We start from the raw sequence: 20,889 nt of genomic DNA on the forward strand, positions 1-20,889 counted from the left end.
GCCCCGGGCAGGGTCACAATGTCTTGGAACATTAACTAGCCTGGAGATCTCCGGGCAGAGGGAAAACAAAGAGGGAAAAGGAGCAATTCCTGTTGGCAGAAAAGTCTAAGCTCTCTGATCTGAAGGGGGGAGGGGGAGGGAGGGGGGAGGGGCTGTTGGGACGGTGTCTTTAATTTTGTTATCTGCCTCATCTCCCTCAGCTCCAAACTTCAGGCTGCGTTGCGGGGGTTGACTGAGTTTAGCACAAGGGCTTAAGAAGTGCTTGGGGCTCTTTTTCACTCTCCAGTGAAAGTGGGATTACTGAGTCTGAAACCCTGGAAGCCCAGAGAATCCCTCCATCCTGAAGCTCCTTAAGCCACGGAGCCATCCGGGCGACAGAGTCCATGCTGCTCTAACTACTGCCCCGCACGGCCCCTCCAGAACGCTGGCTCGCAGGGAGGGGCCCCGGCAGAGCCTGTGCTTGCATCGCCCTGGTAGGCTTAGTTCGGCTCCGGGGCCCAGTTTGGGCAGATTGAGGAGGTCAAGGGCAGCTTAATTAACTGCTGCTTGAACCGAAGGCCCCAGAAGGGCCTGCCCGGGAACCAGAGGCCCAGTGCTGGAGTATAATGGGGGCTGTGATGTACCCGGAGCGGAAACCAGAGCACGGCGGCCGCCGCCCGGGGCCTCGCTCCCGGAGGCTCCGCTCGGGAGACGGAATTAAAACCGAAGCAGGAGCTCGTCAGAATTAGAGCAAAGGGACCGGGCTGTTCTTGAGGGATGTTTCTGTCCTGCCTAACGAGCCTCCCTTCCCCCCTCTAGGGATGCTGCTCTGTAAAGAACAGGTAGAGAAAGGTAGGGGCGGCAGCCATCTGGCCTGGATTCTCCCACACGACAGCCTGATTTAGGCCCTTGGCCCCTTTCCTCAGGAAGCCGCAGAAAAGGGGGGAAGGACCGAGGACCCCGGGCCAGCGGCGCTTCTGCAAATGCCCACTGCCCACCCGAGCCGCTCAGGAAGTGCTTCCTGTCTGCAGAGGGAGCTGGGCCCAGGCCTCGGGCCAGAGCTTCTCTCAGGGCAAAATTAGAGTAAGTGCTAAGCCCCCTCCCAGCCCTGACATCCCCTGTTCTAAGCCCCCCCCCCAGCTCTGACCCTACGCCATGGAATATATGGTGAGATGTGACCCAAGCTGGCCCCGGGGGTGCTGCCCCTTTCCTCTGCTGTGAGGGGCGTGGGGTCAGACTGCCATCCCAGAGCCCCCGGCTCAGAGGGAAAAGGGCTTCCTGGGTGACATTTGCGGCTACCACCATCCCCCTCCTCCAGGGAGCCTTCCAGCCCCTCCCCCCCAGTGACTGACCAGTCCAACAGCCCAGCTTTTAAGGGTGGAGACCCCGCCAGGAAAGAGGGAGCGGGCCTCGGCCTCCAGCCTCGGTCCTTCTCCTGGAAGCGTCTCTGACTTCAGACTGATCCCTCGGCCACCCGGAACCAGCCTCCCAGCAGGGCCAGGCCCTCCCCAGGCTTGGGAGTGGGGGCTGCTGCGACCCAGCGGCTCTCTGCCCACGTGGGCTGGGGGCACAGTTCCCATTCCTCTCCTCATTTTGTCCTTTGTTCCCCCCCACACACACTGGGGAAGTTACCGAAAGGGGAGGGAGGCCTGGAGTCGGGGACACTGGGCTGGAGGGAGATCGGGAGCCTCAGAGGAGACCGGGTCCAGCAGACTTCGAAAATGTCCATCGTGGAGGTGACAAGCACGGCTCAAAGCGGATGGGCCTTGAGTTCAGAGTCCCCGCTTTGCCGGTGACTTTGGACAAGTCCTTGTCTTCTTGGAGTGAAATGACCCACATCAGGTCAGAACTGAAGGGAGTCTTGATCATGCTTTGATGGGATTTATGTGACAGAATGCCTGCTGCCGCCAGGTGCTCCGCAAATATGAGATGCCCCCATTTCACAGAGGAGGAGACTGAGGCCGTCTGAGGTGGAACAATCCGACCAGCGCCACATAGCCAGTAAGTATCCAAAAGTGGATCTGAATTCCCTTTTTTTACTCCAGTCCCAGCAACTTATCTCCTGCGCCACTAAAAAAAGTCTCAATTGATTTCTAAAATTCAGTTTTATTTTATTTTAGTTCTGAATTCTTTCTCTTCCTTCCCCCACACATGGAGAAGGCAAAAAAAGCAAACCGCAAACATACAACCACCGACCATCCTCCCGCATGAGCCCGTGCACAAACAGGGAAAGTGAAAGGAAGAAAAGGCGGCGCCATGGGCCCCGAGGGTCCCCAGCTCTCTCCTCGGGCAGCCCCTTTCACGGACTCCTCTAGAACTGGGTTGGGCGCTGACCGGAGGTCCCAAGTCCGGGGCCTCCCCTTGGGCCGCTCCCTCCAGTTCATGAAAGGCCTGGCGGAGCCGGGAGCAGAGGGCAGACGTTTCTCCGGAGCCTCCGGCTTCCTCCCCGCTCGCCCACCCTGCTTCTGTGGCCGTTCCTGGCCCCGGACAGTCCCTGGGCCTTGCCCCAGCTCGGGCCTGTCCGGGCACACCGCGGGCTCCTAAGTCGTCTCCGCCGCCATTCGGGCTCCGGCCAGTTCCACTCGGTCACTGCTGCTGCTGCGGCTCTAGAGGAAGAGACGGGCTCAGCGCCCCCCCCCCCCCCGCCCCCCCCCCGCATCTCAGTGACCCCCTCCCTCCCGCATCTCAGCGCCCCCCGCCCCCCCGCATCTCAGCGCCCCCCTCCCCCCCCGCATCTCAGCGCCCCCCTCCCCCCATCTCAGCGCCCCCTCCCCCGCATCTCAGCGCCCCCTCCCCCGCATCTCAGCGCCCACCCGCCCCGCATCTCAGCGCCCCCCCTCCCCCATCTCAGCGCCCCTCCCCCCATCTCAGCGCCCCCTCCCCGCATCTCAGCGCCCCCCTCCCCCACATCTCAGCGCCCCCCTCCCTCCCCCTCCCCCGCATCTCTGCCCCCCAACGGGGCTGCAGCAGGCTGAGCTGAGGCTCTCGGGCGCCCAGATCCCACCTTCCCCCGCTGACCCAGACCCAGGCGAAGGAGCACCGAGCCGGCTTCTTGTGACTCTGTCTCCCCACCTGCCAAATGCCCGACGGCGATTCAGAGCCCTCCCGGCAGCAGGGGGGACGCGGGGCGCTTCGCCTTGAGGCCGCTGGGGGGCGCCGGGCGCTTCCGCCGGGCGGCCCGGGTGCCTCAGTTCCCCGCCGGGGATACGAGCTGAGCGGGGAGCGGCCGGGCCCTGGGCGGCTTTGCCGGGCGGACCAGCAGCCGCCAGTTCCGGGGCCCCCGGGCAGAGGGCGCCACGGCCCGCCGCGGGAGGCGCTCCGCCAAGGCCCGAGCCCGCGTGGGCCCCGGGCCGCGTCGCGGCTCCCAACGCTCTTCCGGAGCTAGGAGACCCTGGGGGGAGGGGCCTGAGCGTCCGGTGGGGGGATGGGCGGCCCAGCGCAGACCCTCGGAACTACATTGCCCAGACTGCCCGGGGCGCAGCCATCTTAGGGGCCCCTTCCCGCAGACCCCCGAGCCCGGCCCAGCGGTACCGGTCGCCCCCGCCCCCCGTGGTCTCTCACCTCCGCCGCGCGGCGCGGGCAGAGGGCAGTCAGCGACAGAGGCAGGACGCCCCCCGCCCCCAGCCGCTCCGCATCGGGGCTCCCCGCAGCCTGAGGCCGGGGGCGCCGGGGGCCCGGGCTGAGGGGGGGCCGGGGGCGGGCCCGGGTCCGAGCGCGGAGGGCGGCCCGGCCTGGGGAGGGGGCGGCCCGCAGCGAGGCGGGCCCTTTAAGGGGGTGTGGTCGGGGAAGGGGGAGCCAGCGAGACACAGAGGCGGCGGCGGCGGCGGCTCCGGAGGCTCCGGCGGCGGCTCCGGCTCGCGGCGGACAAAGGGCGGCGGCGGGGCGGGCCGGGGCGGGGCGCGGCGAGCGCGGCGGGGGGCAGCGGCCCCTGGCGCCGTCCGGCGGTCCCTCCGTCCGTCCGTCCGCCGGCGGGCGCCCCGCGCGTGCGTGCACGTGGCCCGGCGTCCTCGGCCTCGGCCCGGCCGCGGATGGCGGACAGCGGCCCGGCGGGCGGCGCGGCGGTGGCGGCCCCCGGGGGGGCCGGCCCCGGGCCCCGCGTCTACTTCCAGAGCCCCCCGGGCGCGGCGGGCGAGGGTCCGGCCGGGGCTGAGGACGAGGGCCCGGTGCGGCGACAGGGCAAGGTCACGGTCAAGTATGACCGCAAGGAGCTGCGGAAGCGGCTCAACCTGGAGGAGTGGATCCTGGAGCAGCTCACCGGCTTGTACGACTGCCAGGTGAGGGGGCCGGGACCCCGCCCACCCCCGCCCACCCCCGCCGGCACCCTGCCCCCGCCGGCACCCTTCCCCGGCTCTGAGGCTCTGCCCCCCCACCCCACCCCCGTGAAGATCTGGGGCTCCGGCACCAGCCCGCCTCCCGATCTGGGACCCCGGCCCCAATTCCCCCCCACCCGGAACCCTGGTCTCCCTCGCCCTGCCTCCCCCCCTCGGCTGGTTTTGGGACAGTGCTGGCTTCCCTGCTCCTCCCCCCCCCCCCGCCGCCGGGAACTCCTCGCACCCCGCTGGGGCAGAGCCAGCCCCTCCCTCGCCCTCGTGGTCTGCCGGCTTCCCGGCCCCGTGGGGTCCCCCGGCCCCCGAGATTAGGAAGAAGGGGTCGGGCCGTTGTTTGGCGCCCCCATGCGTGGCCTCGGAGACCTGGCTGGGGAGGGGGTGCGGGGAGGCACCCATTGTCTGCCCGCCGGCTCTTCCCGCCCTCTCCTGCCCTGACACGGGGGTTGCTCATGGGATGAGTCAGGGACCCACGGGTGCGGCGGGCGGAGGTAGGCCGGGGCCCTGCCCTGGAATGCGGCTGCTTCTGGAAGGGGCGGCTGGCAGCGCCTGGGGGCTCCCTCCCTCCCCCCTCCCAGAGCCTGCCATTGTTCCTGTTTCCAAGGGTCCCGGGCTTCTCGCTTCTGACCTCTGACCCCTCCCAATCCTCACTTCCTCTCCTCTCTCTCCCCTCCAGCTGCTGCTTCCCAGGAGGGGGCAGGGATGTGGTGGAGCCCCCCTCCCCCTTGCTGGGCAGGAAGTTCATGGCAGGTGTTTGGGGGGACGAGGGGAGGGGGCAGTAGCCGATGAACAGAGGCAGCTGGCACCACCTGTGCCCGAGGGGAGAGTGGCCCTTGCCAGGAGGAGCCCAGCTTCTTTCCGCCCGCCCTGTTCCTTATTCTCCCTGCCCCTCGTCTGCCTTCTCGGAGCGCCCTCACTCTGGGGCTCCCCCGGCGGTAGCCGTCTGGCACCTCCCTCCTCTGGCCCCATTGTGCCCGCTGGCAGGATGCTGCCGCGATTCTTCTCTGGCAACTTGTCTCCCCTTCAGCCCTCTGCTGTTGGCCCCGTTTCTCTATCCCTGCAGCTGCCGCCCTCTGCCTTCCAGAAGAGCTTGAGGAGGGAAGGGGGTGCTTGAGGGTCCGGCAGGGGAGCCCGCCCGGGGCCCTCCCCCTGTGCCCCGACTCAGCCCCTTCTGTCTTCCAGGAAGAAGAAATCCCTGAGCTGGAGATTGACGTGGATGAGCTTTTGGACATGGAGACTGACAGCACTCGGGCTGCCCGAGTCAAGGTGGGGAAGGGGCGGGAAGAGAGCCGGAGACCCCGGCCCTTATGGGCGCGGGCCCTGGGCTTCAGCTGCACATTCAGGGCTTGACCACGGAGGTCACCGAGCTCGGGGTAGCTCTGGAGCCGGTTTGGGCAGTGGGGGGGTCCACAAGGGCTTCACTGTGTGCCTTTCTTTCCCTCAGGAGCTGTTGGTTGACTGTTACAAACCCACCGAGGTAAGAGCCTGTGGGTGTGGGGGGTCCCCATCCACGAGCCACTCCCCTATCTATGAGCCCCTCCCCCCATCCAAAGGGCCTTTGGCCTCCCAGTCAGGACACCTGGGTCCCACGGCCCCCTCCGCCCCAACTCGGCCTCTCTCCCTCCAGGCCTTCATCTCTGACCTGCTAGACAAGATCCGAGGGATGCAAAAGCTGAGCACACCCCAGAAGAAGTGAGGCCCCGCCCCCACCCGGCCCTTGACTGGGGTGAGGCGGGGGCCACCCACCAGGACAATCGCTGCCCACCCCTACTTCCCCAGACCTCGTAGCAACAGCAATACTTGAGGGGGGGGCCCTGCTGCCTGGGCCTGGTGCCCCCCAGAGGGCCCCTCGAGCTCCTCCTCGGGGCCTTTCCCTGCCCCCCCGAGTTTCCGTTTGGGGTTTTTTTATTGTTATTAAGCTGAGGGACTTTTTGTGTTTTTATATCGATGGCCGCACAGGCCCTTGAATAAAGCCAGGACCTGCCTTTTGTGCACGCCGAGCCTGGTCTGTGTGCTTGGGGGGTGGGATCCGGCATCTCCTGCCCGGTGGGGGGGGGGGGGGGAAGCGGGCACCCAGAGAACACTGCCCAGAGCCTGAGGGGTCCTTGTGCCCGTCTGGACCCCAGGAGGCTCCGGCAAGCCTTCCTCCAAGGCCCTGTTGCTGTGGCGACAACCCAGAGCTCCATCCCCAGACTGGAGACGGAACTGGCTGGGGAGGCTGGGGCTGGGGAGGCGGGCGGGGTGGCTGGCGCTGCTGATGTCAGCTGGAAGGCATGTGCCCCCTTTCCGGCCCGGGCTTCCGGCCTGGGCTCAGCCACATGGGCATCGTGCCAACTCCTGCCACCCACCGAGGGCACAGGAATCAAGCAGGCCCTCCCCTGCTTTTCTTGGCTGGCCCCAGAATTGGCTTCTGCCCCCTTGCCCATCCCACCCGGCCCAAGCCCCTTCGTTCTGCCCAAGTTCCCCTGGAAAGCTGTGTTTCCTGTGCCCCCGTGTGGCACAACATGGCACTACAAGCTAGGAAAGGAGGCTGGGATTCCTGGGTTCTGCTCCGGCCCCGTGGGCAGGCCTGCTGAGGTTTTTGAGGCCGACTTCCCGGCTGAAATAAGGCCACCCAGCTAGGGAAGGGCTGCCCAGAGTGGGGTGGGGCACAGCCAAGCGGGGCCCACATGCTTATCAGCCCAGCCTGCCCGGCTCCAGCTCTGCCCGCCTCTGCACAAGAGCCACACGTAAACACACACGCTCCCTTTGGCTTTTTTTATTTCACTTTTTTTTAAACAAAGAATGGTCCCCTGAGAGAAGGACTTCCTGACTCCCCCCACCCTCCCCCTCCCCGGCCCCTCTGCTAGAGTTCGGGTCTCCGCTCGATCTTCAGCAGCTCCACCTCAAACACCAATGTGGCTCTACCTGGGGGAGGGAAGGAGGCTTCAGAGCAAGGCGGAGGCCAGAGGCCAGCCTTCCTCCAGCCCCGGGGGGTGGGGGGTGGGGGAGAGAGGAACAAGGTCCGATTGGATTACCTGGAATCTTTGGGGGAGCCCCTCGATCCCCATATCCTGTGGGGAGAAGTAGGTGCGTGAAGGAGGCGCCTTTGGCCCACGCCTTCCACCCCCCCCCGGGGGACCCCCATTGAGGTGCCTCCTCTCCCAGACCCTAAAGCGGAAGCAGGTGGGCCAAGCTCCCAGCAAGGAGCCCAGGGCCCGGGGACACAGGGACGGCTTTGGACAGCAGAGGCCGAGGGGAATGGGAGACGGCAGGCAGCAAAGGCAAAGGGGGAGCCCCTCCCCACCATCTCCCGGGCCCTTGAGCCTTTCTTCCGATGGAGCCGCCGATGGCTTTCATGTGCCAACCCTTTTTTGATTTCCAAGAGGGGCAATGGCAAGAGCCGGGGCTTTTAGACAGACTGCTCTCCCAGAAGCCCCGGGAAGTGGGAGAGAAGGCAAGAGCCCCCAGAAGACCCCTCAGGTCGTGATGGGGACGTCAAGGTCGGGCAGCACCAGGTCCAGGAGTGTCCTGAGCAGCTCTGGGGGCGGGGGGGACACCCGGCCACGCGACAAGCTGCTTTATGGCAGGGCGGTGCAGGGCCCCCACCCCAAAGCCCTGGTCCCTTACCCAGCTCTGAAGGGATCACCAGCTTCCGCTTCTCCCCCTCACACATCCTGCAAGGAGAACAGCCCTGTAGCCACAGCAGCCGAGCTCCGAGCCCGGCCTCCCCGCCTCCCGGCCCCCTCCCACTTACCCGAGGAGCCCCTGGTCCCAGCCCTTGATGACCTGGCCTGTCCCCAAGGAGAAGACAAAAGGCTGGTCTCGATGGAGGCTGCTGTCAAACTCGGTGCCATCCTCCAGCCTCCCCTGCGGAGGGAGAGGGGGTGAGGGCGCAGGCAGGCAGGCAGAGCTCATGGGGTCCAGAGCGTGCTGCTCCAGCCCGGGCTCGGCCTAGGCTCTCGGCAGGGCCCCCTCCCCCCCCCGGGGTCCTGCCCACCCGCCCTCCAGGAGGAGCCCCCGCTGGGCCTGCTCACAGTGTAATGGATGTGGAGCACGTCCCCCTTGCGGGACTTGAGGGGGCAATGGTCCACCCGTTTTTTGACTCCAATCTGCAGCTTTCGCTTCCCCTCCCCTGCCCTGGTGGGCAGGACACCCAGGCAGAGGGACAGGAAGACCAGAAGCCAGCTCAGCTGCATGACCCTGTGGGCACAAAGCGGGGGAGGGCCGAGGAGACGGTCACTGGGAGCTGGGTGGCTGCACCCCCAAAGCCCCCCCTCCCGGCCAGGCGCCCCCGCCCTTGTCTGTTGGGGTCACTGCCAGCAGTGTGCCCACCCCCCTCGGGGAGTTATCCCTCGGGGACCCCCGCCCACTCCCCAGCAGGCCTCGGCAGCCACACTTACCTGTCTAGCGGAAAGGGGGCTTGACCTTTGAGCCCAGCGGCGGGGGGAGGGGACGAGGGGAAGACACAGCAGCCGGGGGTCCTGCCCCAAAGCTGTCGCCGCGGATCCCACCCCCCAATCCCGCTCGTTCCCCGCCCTGCTCCCCCGCCCTTCAGTTGCCTCCTGCGCCCTTGGTGGCCTCCCCTTTCCGCAAGGTCCAGACCCTCTCCGGCCGCCCCCCCGCCGGCCCCACGGGCACCCCCCACTCCCGCCACACCCAGGCCCCTCCAGCCCAGCACACCCACACCTCGCCAACGGACGGGGGGCGCCCCCTGGGCACCCACACGTCTCCCGCGGGCTCTGGGGAGCCCCTGTCCGAGGAGGTGACGCCCCAGGCCTGACCCCCCCCTCCCCCGGGGGCGCCCCCCCAGCTCTGAGCCCGCGGAGGTCTGCGGGGCACCCACACGGGGCCCGGCTCTGGCGCCCGCTGCTCCCTTTCTACCCACACCACTTCCCCCGGGGGAGTCCGGGGCCGACCTCGACCCCAGGCCCGCCCTCCCCGGAGGCCGCCTCGGCTCCCCGGCCCAGGACTCTCCCCCTTGCCCGCAGCGGGCCCGGGAGCTTGGGCCCCGCCCTTCAGAGGCTCAGTCCCGGGGCCCGATGCCCCGCCCACCTCCGCCCTGGGGCCCGCCCCCCGGCCAATGGCTGCGTGCTTCCGCGGGGCCAGCCCCGCCCCCGGGCCCAGGGTCCCGCCCTCGCTCACGGGCCCGCCCTCTGCGGATCCCGGCTCCGCCCCCGGGGCGCCAAGGTCCGTTAGCGCGGGACTCGGCTCCCGACTCGGGGCCCCACCTTCTCCTTGATCAGCCCCCGCCCCTTGGCTTGGGGCCCCGCCCCCTGCAGAATACGACTCCGCCCCCTGCGGCATCACCCCGCCGGCAATATCCCCGGGCCCCTCTCCCTGCTACCCTGCCCCTCGGCGAAGCCCCGGGCCCCGGCCCCGGCCCCGTCCCCGCCCCGGGCTGCGGCCCCCGCTCACCTCCTCACCGCGCCCCCGGAGTCCTGATCAGCGCCGCCGCCGCCGCCGCCACTGCGCACGCGCCGCCACCCCCCCTCGGTCGGGGCCACGCCGCCCTCCGTCATTGGTCAGGGAGCCTCGGGGCTCCGCCCCAAGAACCGCCCCCGTCACGTGAGGCTGCGGGGGTCGGTCTGGTCAGAGACCCGCTGGACGGGAGCAGGAGGTGATGTCACTTCCCCTCCTCGGCTCTCTCTCCTCCCGGACGCCCCCAGCGAGCGCGGGCTTCCCGGTCTTAGGGTTAAGGGCGACTTCCGAGCCGGCCACGGCCGCTTCCGGCCGGGCGCAGCGCGGGCCGCGCCGCCTCCCGCCTCCTCTGGGGCTGTGGCGCCATCTTGCCGCCAGTCCCCCTCCCTCGCGGCGGGCCCTGACTCAGTTTCCCCCAAGGCCTCCCAGCCAGACCCCGTTGCGGATCCCCCTGACCCCGCGCAGGAAGGAGCCCCTGGCTTGTAGCCAGGCCCTGGGCACCACGTGCCTTGAGTGACCTTGAGTGACCCCTGCTCTTCCGTGCCTCAGTTTCTCCTTGTGGCGCGGCCTCCCGTAGCCGAACCCTCCCTCCCTGAATAACCACCCCTGCCCAATCCTGCAGGACTCGGGTGTTCATTAAAAAGGTCTGGACCCTTCCTCCAGAGGTCCAGCCTGCACCTCCCAGAAGGAACCTGGCTGCCCCCGCTCCCCGGGTAGAAATAACGCGGGGACCCCCAGGCCCTTTGCTTGAGCCCTGGGCTCCTCTTCCTGTTGGAGTATGAAACATGAAACGGAAGCATTTGCAGGTGACTCCCCGCCGGCCCAGAGCAGGAAATAGGAGTGGGCTCAAGAGGAGTCCCTGCCCGAGACCCCTCCCCCTCCCCAGGTCTGGTGGGTGCAGAGAAGGGGATGCCCTTTTAGAGGGACCCGACTGCTATGGTTGCCTGGAAAGGGTCTTAGAAACCCAGAGTGACCTGTCCCCTTCTGGATGACAGCAGGGGGCACATGGGGGCGGCCAGGGGGGATCAGCTGTGAGGGGGGGGGAGCTGGGGCTGGGGGCATCTCAATGTCAAGGTTGCAGGAGCCAGGGCTAGTCAGCAAGAAGCCCCTGGAGACCTACAAGCTGGGAGGGGGAGGGGAAGGGTCCAAGCCCCAGGATCTGGGGTCCTGCCTCCTCAGTGCTGCCTCCATCACCTTCTCTGATCAAATGGCTGAAGGTCCAATTCCCCCCCCTTCCTGTGGGTGAGGAACGTCATCCCTCCTCCCCTGGCAACTGGGGGTGAACACTGGGCTTTCATTCTCTGACATGGGGGTCTCCGGGTGCCTTTTCCCCACTGGGGCTTGGGCTCCAGAGAGGTGTGAAGTTTGGGGCCTGGTGTGCCAAGAGTTTGCTAACAAATCTCCCGATGCCTGCTGTGCTCAGGGCCACCTTGGCACCAGAATCTGAGCTGGGAGAGGTCTGGAAGCCCTGGAGACGGCCAGGACGGAGCTTCCTCTCTCCCCCTCCCACGCTGGCCCCCCACTGCAGCTCTCCCACCGTGCACCAGGGCGGCTTAGGGTTGGCCTAGTTTTGTGATGAGTCTGCAGAGTTTAGAAGTCGGCTCTTTTCATCACTTTTATGAGGTTTGGGGGTCACACAGTCCACGTACCAAAGCCAAGAACATTCTTGGAGGCTCTGGGGTCCTCCCACCTTTGTTCATCCCATTGTCAATTGTCAGGGGAAGATGGGGAGCAATAAGGGACAAGGTGTTTCTCTGGGTGAGGGGGGTCATTCAGTAAAGAAGGGTCCATTCCTTCTGCCCCAAACCAGTGGCCTCCCCTGCCCACCCCTCCCCTTCAAGCATAGCAGCTCAGGGTCACGGATCATTCCAAGCGTCTGGGCTTCCTGTGTAGCAGCTGCTTCTTCCCCAGCGGGAGCCACTGGTACGTGGACCCAACGGGGCTCCCCCATCCCAGCGTGGGGTCAAAAGGGGATGTCCCTTCAGAATCCAGGAAAGGCTGTGTCACCTTCGCAGCTTCTTGCACCTGAGGACGTCAAGAAGGTCGAGCTCAGACCCTGAACCACGGCATCCTCCCCACCAGAGGAAGCCTGAAGGAGCCCAGCTTCAAAAGCCTCAGCAGAGGCTACACCCACGTCGTTTTGTCTTTCTGTGTGTTCCCCCAAATCCAGAAAGCGCCTAATAAATACTCCTTAGGCCGCGGTCTTGGAAGAGTCGGATGAGGGGGAAAGAAGCAATTATGTCAGGGCAGGAGGGCCCTTAGAAAACAATGGGAGGGCCCTTAAAACATGGACTGAGGACTCTTGGAACATAGAATGGGAGGGCCCTTATAACATACAATAGGAGGACTCTGAGAACACACAATGAGAGGACTCAAAACACAGAAAAAGGATCCTTAGAACACGGAATGGCAGAGCTGGGAGGACTGTGGAGAGCTCCTGTAACTCTCATTTCCCCCGTGAGACCCACCGAAGCCGAGGGCCCTCAGCCTTCTGCTGAGCTCTTTCACGTCAGTGCCATTGGCCGTTGACAATGACCCCAGGCTGGCCGCTCCACGTGGCCAATTGCTGCCCGCACGATAACTGCCTCTCAGATCCTCGGGGGTTGCAGGAGATGAACCCCAAGGTCTCTTGTTGCTCTAAATCCTTTGAACTCCAGCTCCCCAACTTCAGGGTGGCTGACTCTATTTCTGCCCCTGCTTCTCTGACTTAGGGATTCATGTGGAGTTTGTGGGTGGAGGGTGTTGCTGCTCCTCCTGCTCCTGTGCCTTCTTGGCCAGATTTGTCCCTCCTCCTCCTCCTTCTCCTCCTCCTCCCCTCCCTCCCCAGCTCTGACCTGGTCTGCCTCTACTCACCTGCAGGTGTCTGGGTTGAACTCTAGGCCCCGCCCTTGGCAACGCAATAAGCTGCGGCGTCTACAGCGACAGGTGCAGGTTCGAGGATCGGGGCGCTGTCGTCTCTGGGCACATCTGGGGCACTGGGGCCTGGAGCTGACGCTGGCAAAAGGGAGCGCTCATGTGACCAGCCTGAAGCTGAGGAGGGGTGGGAGCTGGGGGCAAGGAGCAGGAGGGGCAGCTTCTTGACCCATGGTGCCTCACGGGGCCCAGGTTATCTAGCCCACACTGTACCCCTCAAGGGCCCGGTTCTGGAGCTAGCGCCCAAAGCGGGGAAAGCCAGCCGTGAGCTCACCTGACTGGTTTCACCAAAATGTCCTTTTTGGGTCTGAAAAGCAAAAGGGGAGAGAGGATGGGGGCCCTGGACAGTCAGATTTCAAGCCTCCCACAAGCCCCCTTGATTTTAATTTAAATTAAAAGGGGACAAGGCTTTTGATCACGTTCTCAGAACCAAGTCTGACCACCCAGAGTGGCCCATCCGAGTGCGGCCGTGCTCCCAGAGCCCTGGGCTTCTCCGGTTCCGTCCGGTTTTTGCCCCCCTCTCCCCTGGCCCCTCTACCTGCATTCACACTGGCTGTGCTCCACGAAGGACATCTCCCCCAGGTGACTGCTCAGGTATCTGATCATCAGGATCTGTCCTCAGAGCAAAGGGCCAAGAGAGAGAGAGAGAGAACTGTGGGGGGGGGGGGCGGGTGGGACGAGGGGGTCCCAAGCCTGGGGCTTTTAGATTTGGGAGGGATCTCTGGTCACGTTACAAACGAGGAAACCGAGACCCAGATGTGGTCACACAAGTGGCAGGACCCCCTCCCACCCAAGGCTGGTGAGCCTTGGGGAGGCTCCAGGGTGGCAGAATCCCGGTGCTCGCTCAGCTTCCGGCAGCGCCGACATGGGCAGGCCCCGCGGCTCCCTCCCCACCCTGGTACCTGCATCCGGACGTGGCGCTGGCCAGTAGGCACACATTCGAAAGCCTCGTCCGAGCAGCAGCCTCCGCAGCGCTGCAGGGGCACGCAGCTAGGGACCAGCTGGTGGGCGACCTCCCCGGGGAACTCCTGGCTCAAGGGCACCAGCACCTCCCTGGGCTGGCAGGAGGCTCGGCTGAACACCTCCAGCCAAGGAACCACTGCCGAAAGGACAAGTGCCCGTCTGCCAGAGCGCCCCGGCTCTTCATCCTCCCGGGACCTGCCCCGCCCCTCTCTGGACACCCACACCCCCCCCCCCCAACAGATGCAGTTAGCTCAGCCCCAGCCCACCCTTCTGGAGCTCCGCCACTGGACTCCTGACGCTGCCATCTCTTTGGGGTTTTGGTCCCAGAATCCCTCGAGCGCAGCCTCTTACCTTTCTCTTGGCGGTGGGGACCCTCAGGGGGGGAGCTGGACGTCTGGAGGGGGAAGAGGACACCGCTTACACAGTAGAACATGAGAACTGGGGGGCCCATAATCTAGAACCAGAGCCCCCTGATGCCTGAGGAGATGCTCCATGTCTCCAGAGCTTCCCCTTTCTCCGCGTCCGTCCCTGGCCTCCCGACCCCTCTCCGGGCCCCTCCGAAGAAATCCCTGCCCCGGACTGTGGGCTCTCGGAGGGGATCCCGGCGCTGCTGTATCTGAGGGTCAGAGGACCTGGGTTCCAACCCCAGGTTCCCTCCTTCCGTTCGGCTCTGGGGCCCACGCCTGCCCGGGAGCGGGATGGGGCAGCTCGGGGGCTGGGGCCAAGTTCAGGCTCCTCCTGCATGTTAATGAGCCCCTCGGCGAGGTCCTGGGTAAGTCTCGGAGAAGCGAGGAGAGGGGAAAGCCCGAGCCCGGACACTCCCCCGGCGGTGACAGCGGGGCACCCGGGGAGCCGCCGGCCGCGGCAGAACTGCGGTCTGAGGCCGCGGCTCACAGGGTGGGCGCTTCCCAAGGGAGCCGACTAGTCCAAGGTCACGTAGCGAGCGAGCGGCCAACTGTCTCATTTCTCACCCCGCCCCCAGCCCGGGCTGCGCCTGCCTCCCCGCTCCGATCCGCCCCGATGGCCGCCCTCCCCATCCTCGAGGGCGCAGCCTCTCCCCGGCTGGCCCGGGCTGCGAGCTCTCCCGCCGCCGCCCTGCGCCCTCCGGCCACACTTGTCCAGCCGGGCAGGGGCGGGGAGGGGCACGGCTGGCAAGGGAGGCGGACGTGGTCCCGCCCACCCCCACCCCCGGCTGAGCCCCGGGGGCCGGCGCCTGCCCCCCGCCGCTGCCCTCGGCCCCGTCCCGGACACCCGAGGCTGGCTCGGCTGCCCAGGGCGGCCCTCGGCCCGCGCCGCGGCCCCACTTCCTTCCGCCAACCTTGGGAAGAGGGCAGCGGGGGCGCGGGCGCACCTACCTGCGCCGGGGTTCCGGGGGGCAGCGGCGGCAGCAGCAGCAGCAGGGCGGCCAGCAGGAGGGGGCTCATGGTGCCCGCGGGGCTCCCGCATCGTCCTAGCCCGGGGGCGGGGGCAGGCGCGAGGGGCGCCCCATGGCGGGGCCGCGGGGCGCGGGAGGCGGCGCGGGGCCCGACGAGGCGGCGGCAGTGGCGGCGGCGGGGACACGGGCGGCCGGGGCTGCGGGGGGCCGAGCCCGGGCGGCTCATGTGACCCAGACACGCGCTCCCCCCCACCCCCACCCCGGGCCCGGGGGGAGGGGCCGGCCGCGGCCGGGGAGGGGGTGAGAGGGAGGGGCAGCGGGGGCGGGCAGCCGGCGGCCCGCACCCCCATCCCGGGCCGCTCCCCCTGGGGCTGCGCACGCCCCCTTCCTCCTCCCTCCCTCCCTCCCTCCCTCCAGCTGGCGCGGGCCGGGCCGGGCGGACAGCGCCCGCTCGCGCCTGGGGCTGCGGCCCACGTGGGCGGGAGGAAGCGGCTCCTGAGCGCTGGGGCCCGGGCCGGGGCCGAAGGCAAGGCCCGCGGGAAGAGCGGAGGCAAGGGAGGAGGCTCACACCCACTGACAAAGACTTTATTGTACGCGCGCTGCAGGCCCCCCGTCAGTCTGCGCGGCCCCTCGGACGGCGGAGGGAAGAAGGGGCGCGGGTCACTTCTCGGGGCGCGGCTGGGGGCTCTGAGCCTTCTGCAGTTTCTCCTGCTGGAGCCTGGCGCTGTTCGCTCTGGAGGGGAAAGGCCGAGTGACCCCCTGGCCCCGGGAGCGCTTCGTGCCCGTCACCAACTCGCCCTAAGCCCCTCCCCCAGGAAGCGAGCCGCCCCCCGCCCCCCGTGCGCGCCCCCGCTCTGCAGCTCCCCGGCCCCCCCCCACCCGTGCGCGCCCCCGCTCTGCAGCTCCCCGGGCCCCCCCCCCCGTGCGCGCCCCCGCTCTGCAGCTCCCGCGCGCCGCTGTGCCCGCCCCGACCCTTCCAGGAGGGCTCAGCTCCGCCCCCTCCCCGCGGGCACAGGCTGGCAGCCCGGTTACTCGGCGTCGGTGGGCGGCGTTCGGGCACCCAGCCCTCCCGCCGGGGCCCCGGGGGGCAGAGACCTGGCCCTGGTCCTGCTCTCATTGTAGATGGCCATGATAACGCGGTCCTTCTCGTCCATGAAGCTCCGGTGCACCTGCTCCAGCTTTCTGCGGGGGGAGGGCGCGCATTTAGGGTTAGGCGGCCGCCTCTCCCGGGGCCCCCCCGGCTCCCCCCTCACCTGAAGGCGACGTAGTGCATGACCATGCCCCCCAGCATCAGCAGGAGGCAGTAGCCCAGCACGCGGTGGTTCTGCTTCTGCTGCCTCTGCCGGGCGCCGACGAAGTCCTCCGGGCGCACCCTGCGGAACTGCCCCCAGTAGCGGGCGTCAGCCTCGGCCCAGGACCAGGAGCTGCCGGGAGAGGGAATGCTGGGGCGCCGGCGGGGGGTGGGGCGGGGGCTTCAGGGGGGGTGGGGGCGGGGCGCCGGCGGGGGGTGGGGCGGGGGCGGGGCCGGCCTTCACCTGGAGCCCGAGGGGGGGCGGTAGCTGGGGCGGGCCCCCCGGGGGGCGGGGCCGGGAGGTGGCGCGGAGCCTCGAAGGGAGAGCTGGTTGTCATAGGCCCGCCGGCTGCATTCCTTGCTCAGAACCCGGTAGGCTTCGTTCAGCTCCACGAACTGGTTGTGGAGCGCAGGGTTCTTGGGGTCCCGGTCGGGGTGAAGCTGGCGGAGGGGAGGCTGGTAACTGGGGGGCTCCCAGCCCCTCTCTGTCCCCCAAGCCCGCGCTGCCCCACACCTCCTTTCTCGCCCCAGCCCAGACTCTGCCCCACTCTGAAGGCTTGGGGGCCCCAGTGATGCCGGAAGGGTTTCCGGCTGCCTTTTCCCTTGTCCCCCTCCCGCATGCAGCTCCCCCTGCGGTGTCCCCCATGTCCCCTCCCCCGGTGGGCTTTGTGGCCCGGCGTATCATGGGAATGGGGACTCCAAGCTCCCCGAGGGCAGCTTATTGGCCGGCTCCTAGGGAACCAATACGTGTCTGGGTGGTGAAAGAGCGCTGGCTTCTGTGGGACAAAGGGGCTGGAAGCGGCACAAAGATCACTTGTCCCCGAGCCTTCTGGGTATCCCCCAGAGGCCCCTGCTCTTACCACACGCCCCAGCCTGGCTCCAGGCCTGGGCATTTCCCAACCCAAAAGGCCGGACAGGGAAGGCTATTCCAGGTCACTCCCACCCCCATCTATCCCCGTCTCCCCACAGGGGCCCCGCAGACCCCGGTGATTCTGGGGCCAGGCCCGTCCTGGGCACTGCTGCAGGGAGCCAGAGCCAGCGCCCGGCGCTCACAGTGCCTGGTTCAGACAGTGACTTGTCTGAGGTCTCCCGGCTCACAAGCCGTCCCTCCTGAGGTCTTTTGACTCCCAGCCCAAAGCTCCTTCCCCTACTCCCCACTTGGAAAGCGTTGGGGGTGGGGCAACGGCAGCAGCTCCCCAAGGGCGCCCTCACCCACCTCCCGGCCCAGACCCACCTCTTTGGACTTGGCAAAAAAGGCGCGCTTGACTTCCTTCATGCTGGCATCGGGACAGATCCCCAGGAGCTCATAGTAGTTACTTTGTCTTGCCCTGACAGAAGGTAGGGGAGACCCTGGATGGCTCCAGGGTCACCCCAGAGGAGGCGGGGCCCGAGCAGGCCCGGAACGGGAACCCAGGTGGCAGGGCTCAGGGGCCGAGCTGGGACTCGAAGCGGGCCCAGGCGGCCTCCAACAGGCGAGGAGGGCTGAAGGGAGGACCACCTGGCCCAACCCCCTCTGGGACCTGCAGAGGCCGAGGCCACAGACAGACGAGCAGGGGCTCGCCCTCCCCCGCCCAGACTCACCTCTGGCAGGGACTGACGCTGAGGGACCTGGCACAAGGAGGGCATCGGGGCCGGAGCTGGCAGAGCTGGGAGACCAGGCGCAGGAGGGGCATATCTGTGCCTGGGGGGAGGGCAGGACACAGAAAAGTCACCCAGGCCGCCCCTGACCAGCTGATCCCTTGGGGGGGCCAGGAACCTGTGACAGTGGGGGAGCCTTGGGGGTGCTTCCTGAGAGTGGGGACCCCGGGGGACATCCTCTGTCAGTGGGGATCCCCTGGGGTCTTGTCCTCCATTGGGGGATGTAGTGTTCTCTCTAAGATGTAATGCTCTCGGTTTCCGTTTCCTGGGTCTTGGGGATCGGCCTTCGGACGGCTCAGTAATGGCCACACGAGCAGCCGGGGTTAAAGTTCAAATCCTTTATTGTCTCCTTCCAAGTCCTGTCTCCTTCACTGGGACCCGGCGAGCTTTCCGGAGGCCTCCTGGACTTTGGGTGCAGCACGGCCGCCCCCTCTTCTGCCTTCCCTCCTTCCCTCCGGGTATCCAAGGGTTTGTGCTCCCGCCTCTGGCCACAGCAAGGGCGGCCGACAGAGTGAGTCTGTCCAGGCCTCTGAGAGCGCTGGGCCTCGGAGAGTGTGGGGCCTCCTGGCCCGGAGAGGTCCTCCTTATGTGCCCCACAATGAGTCCAAACCAATCACTGTATCACCCGGAACCCAATCAATGCTAAAGATTTAACCATTGTCTCCTCCATTCCCAAAACATCTCCTGGGAGGATTAAATCAGTCACATGGAGCCAGGGTAAAGTAGATAACCATGGTCTCTGTCAACTCCACTGGCGGCACCTTGTAAGAATGCCTTGTTTCAAGTTCAGAGTTCTGGCCTATAACAGGGGGACGCTGGGGGATCTCACACTGGGGGGATCTCACACTGGGGTGCTGGGGGATCTCACACTGGGGGATGCTGGGGGATCTCACACTGGGGGGATCTCACACTGGGGGACGCTGGGGGGATCTCACACTGGGGGACGCTGGGGGGATCTCACACTGGGGGCGCTGGGGATCTCATACTGGGGGATTTCACACTGGGGGATCTCACACTGGGGATGCTGGGGGATCTCACACTGGGGATGCTGGGGATCTCACACTGGGGGGCCTGGGGGATCTCACACTGGGGGACGCTGGGGGATCTCACACTGGGGGGATCTCACACTGGGGGGGATCTCATACTGGGGGGGATTTCACACTGGGGGGATCTCACACTGGGGGATGCTGGGGGATCTCACACTGGGGGATGCTGGGGGATCTCACACTGGGGGATGCTGGGGGATCTCACACTGGGGGGGGGGGATCTCACACTGGGGGACGCTGGGGATCTCACACTGGGGGATCTCACACTGGGGGATGCTGGGGGATCTCACACTGGGGATCTCACACTGGGGGCAGCTGGGGGATCTCACACTGGGGGCGCTCGGGGATCTCACACTGGGGGATCTCACACTGGGGGGATCTCATGACTGGGGGATTTCACATCTGGGGGATTTCACACTGGGGGGATCTCACACTGGGGGATGCTGGGGGATCTCACACTGGGGGATGCTGGGGGATCTCACACTGGGGGGATCTCACACTGGGGGATGCTGGGGGGATCTCACACTGGGGGACGCTGGGGGGATCTCACACTGGGGGGGATCTCACACTGGGGGGATCTCACACTGGGGGGGATCTCATACTGGGGGGATTTCACACTGGGGGGATCTCACACTGGGGGATGCTGGGGGATCTCACACTGGGGGATGCTGGGGGATCTCACACTGGGGGGATCTCACACTGGGGGATGCTGGGGGGATCTCACACTGGGGGACGCTGGGGGGATCTCACACTGAGAGGTTTGTCTTCCCCTGGGGGATGCTGGGAAAAGGGAACAAAAGCATTTATTAAGCACCTACTATGTGCGCCGCACTAAGCACTTCACCAATATTACCTCACTGGCTCCTCACAACCACGGGCTGGCAGGTGCTGGGATGATTCCTACTTTGCATTTGAGACAACTGAGGCAGACACAGGGGGTGCCCAGGACTGCGCAGACAGGAAGGGTCCGCCTGACTCCTTGTACTTGATTCACCACCTGGGTGCGGGGGCGTTGGGGGCCCGGGGGTATTTGCTGGGGAGCCTGGAGGTCTCTGACACTGAAGAGCTGACTTCGGGACGTGGGCATCCGGTATTAGGGGACATGGGGGGCGGACCCGGGGATTTGGTGCGGGGGGTATGGGGGGGTCTAACAAGGAGACTGACGCTGGGGCTTCTGACACTGAGGGCTCGGGAGAGCTGAGCCTTGGGACGCGGCGTCCCCAGTGTCAGAGACCCGGGAGCCGGACGCAAGCGGGCATTGGGGTGTCCTGTGCGGGGAAGCGGGGGCCCGTCCTGCGGGGTGCTGGAGGAGGGGCAGATTCTCACCCCCAGGGGAGAAACCGAGGCAGAGGAAGCCTCTACTCCAACCTTCCTCACCCGGGGAAAGAAACCCAACGTCCCGGCCCCGCAAACTAGGCCGGCGTCCCTCTGCCCCCCAACCTGGATTTGGGGGGAGGGGCCACGGTGCGAGGCCCCGCCCCCACGCACCGCCTCCGACCCCCCCCCCCCCCCCCCCCCCCCCCCACACGTCCTCCAGGACACTCACAGGAGCTCCGGAGCCCGACGCCCGCGCCGCCATTTCCTTCTCCCGCTCAGGCCACGCCTCTTCCCGCCCCCGGATCTCTCAATTGGTCCGTGTGCTTCTAGTCCCGTCTACCGAGCTCGCAAAATCGGTTGGCACCGCCCACCCACCTCCCGTCCTGAGCTGCTCTCATTGGCCCTAGAGCCCTTAGGCCCGCCCACCTAGCGGCGAAGACGTAAGGGGTGGGGCTGACGTGGCGAGGTCCCGCCCCCAGGCCCTCCCCTGCTTCCTGGGCTGCCTCGAGGGGTGCGTGTCTGTGAGGAGGGGCCCAGGCTGGGGGGCGGGGCGGAGGACGTGCTCAGAGCCCCTCCCCTAGTTCTTCGGAGCGGGCAACTGAGGCCCAGGCCGAGTGACCTGTCCAAGGTCAGACAGAAATT

At 66.8% G+C, this 20,889-nt stretch overlaps 4 protein-coding genes and 2 long non-coding RNA genes across 9 annotated transcripts; 2 read left to right on the plus strand and 4 right to left on the minus strand.

The window, feature by feature from the left end:
• The first annotated feature begins 242 nt into the window (after positions 1-242).
• LOC111721503 lies at positions 243-2,378 on the plus strand. 2 transcript variants are annotated; one of them, XR_002770663.2, is made up of 3 exons: positions 243-1,062; positions 1,873-1,980; positions 2,137-2,378. It is a non-coding gene; the product is annotated as an uncharacterized LOC111721503 (long non-coding RNA). The 2 variants fall into 2 exon arrangements; XR_004230387.1 differs by lacking the exon at positions 243-1,062 and having other exon boundaries at positions 1,103-1,980.
• On the minus strand, positions 2,066-3,853 carry LOC116420135. Its single transcript, XR_004230386.1, has 2 exons — positions 3,052-3,853; positions 2,066-2,585 (listed from the first exon to the last, which is right to left on the minus strand). It is a non-coding gene; the product is annotated as an uncharacterized LOC116420135 (long non-coding RNA).
• Positions 3,854-3,929: 76 nt separating this feature from the next.
• Positions 3,930-6,298, plus strand: PPP1R14B (protein phosphatase 1 regulatory inhibitor subunit 14B). The gene is made up of 4 exons (XM_031943812.1): positions 3,930-4,253; positions 5,487-5,570; positions 5,749-5,781; positions 5,932-6,298. Exons 1-4 carry the CDS (start codon positions 4,008-4,010, stop codon positions 5,998-6,000), a joined length of 432 nt encoding a protein of 143 aa, XP_031799672.1. The 5' UTR covers positions 3,930-4,007; the 3' UTR covers positions 6,001-6,298.
• Positions 6,299-7,047: 749 nt separating this feature from the next.
• Positions 7,048-9,807, minus strand: FKBP2 (FKBP prolyl isomerase 2). 2 transcript variants are annotated; one of them, XM_031943809.1, is made up of 6 exons: positions 9,702-9,807; positions 8,321-8,486; positions 8,041-8,153; positions 7,914-7,960; positions 7,322-7,357; positions 7,048-7,211 (listed from the first exon to the last, which is right to left on the minus strand). In XM_031943809.1, the coding sequence occupies exons 1-6, from the start codon at positions 9,803-9,805 to the stop codon at positions 7,150-7,152; spliced, it is 528 nt and encodes a 175-aa protein (XP_031799669.1). In that variant the 5' UTR covers positions 9,806-9,807; the 3' UTR covers positions 7,048-7,149. The 2 variants fall into 2 exon arrangements, 1 of the variants encoding a protein (XP_031799669.1); XR_004230385.1 differs by lacking the exons at positions 7,048-7,211; positions 7,322-7,357; positions 7,914-7,960; positions 8,041-8,153; positions 9,702-9,807 and adding an exon at positions 8,687-9,640 and having other exon boundaries at positions 8,397-8,486.
• Positions 9,808-11,301: 1,494 nt separating this feature from the next.
• VEGFB (vascular endothelial growth factor B) lies at positions 11,302-15,245 on the minus strand. Its single transcript, XM_031943808.1, has 7 exons — positions 14,936-15,245; positions 13,932-13,974; positions 13,520-13,716; positions 13,156-13,229; positions 12,892-12,924; positions 12,558-12,698; positions 11,302-11,729 (listed from the first exon to the last, which is right to left on the minus strand). The coding sequence occupies exons 1-7, from the start codon at positions 15,179-15,181 to the stop codon at positions 11,708-11,710; spliced, it is 756 nt and encodes a 251-aa protein (XP_031799668.1). The 5' UTR covers positions 15,182-15,245; the 3' UTR covers positions 11,302-11,707.
• Positions 15,246-15,566: 321 nt separating this feature from the next.
• On the minus strand, positions 15,567-20,814 carry DNAJC4 (DnaJ heat shock protein family (Hsp40) member C4). Of its 2 annotated transcripts, none has more exons than XM_031943810.1 (7): positions 20,477-20,814; positions 17,828-17,927; positions 17,481-17,574; positions 16,491-16,687; positions 16,209-16,379; positions 16,051-16,137; positions 15,567-15,688 (listed from the first exon to the last, which is right to left on the minus strand). In XM_031943810.1, exons 2-7 carry the CDS (start codon positions 17,917-17,919, stop codon positions 15,616-15,618), a joined length of 714 nt encoding a protein of 237 aa, XP_031799670.1. In that variant the 5' UTR covers positions 17,920-17,927; positions 20,477-20,814; the 3' UTR covers positions 15,567-15,615. The 2 variants fall into 2 exon arrangements, with proteins under 2 accessions (XP_031799670.1, XP_031799671.1); XM_031943811.1 differs by lacking the exon at positions 20,477-20,814 and adding an exon at positions 19,784-20,391.
• Positions 20,815-20,889: the final 75 nt, after the last annotated feature.

Source organism: Sarcophilus harrisii, chromosome 6 (assembly GCF_902635505.1).
Source record: "Sarcophilus harrisii chromosome 6, mSarHar1.11, whole genome shotgun sequence".
In the NCBI taxonomy this organism is placed as follows: domain Eukaryota; kingdom Metazoa; phylum Chordata; class Mammalia; order Dasyuromorphia; family Dasyuridae; genus Sarcophilus; species Sarcophilus harrisii.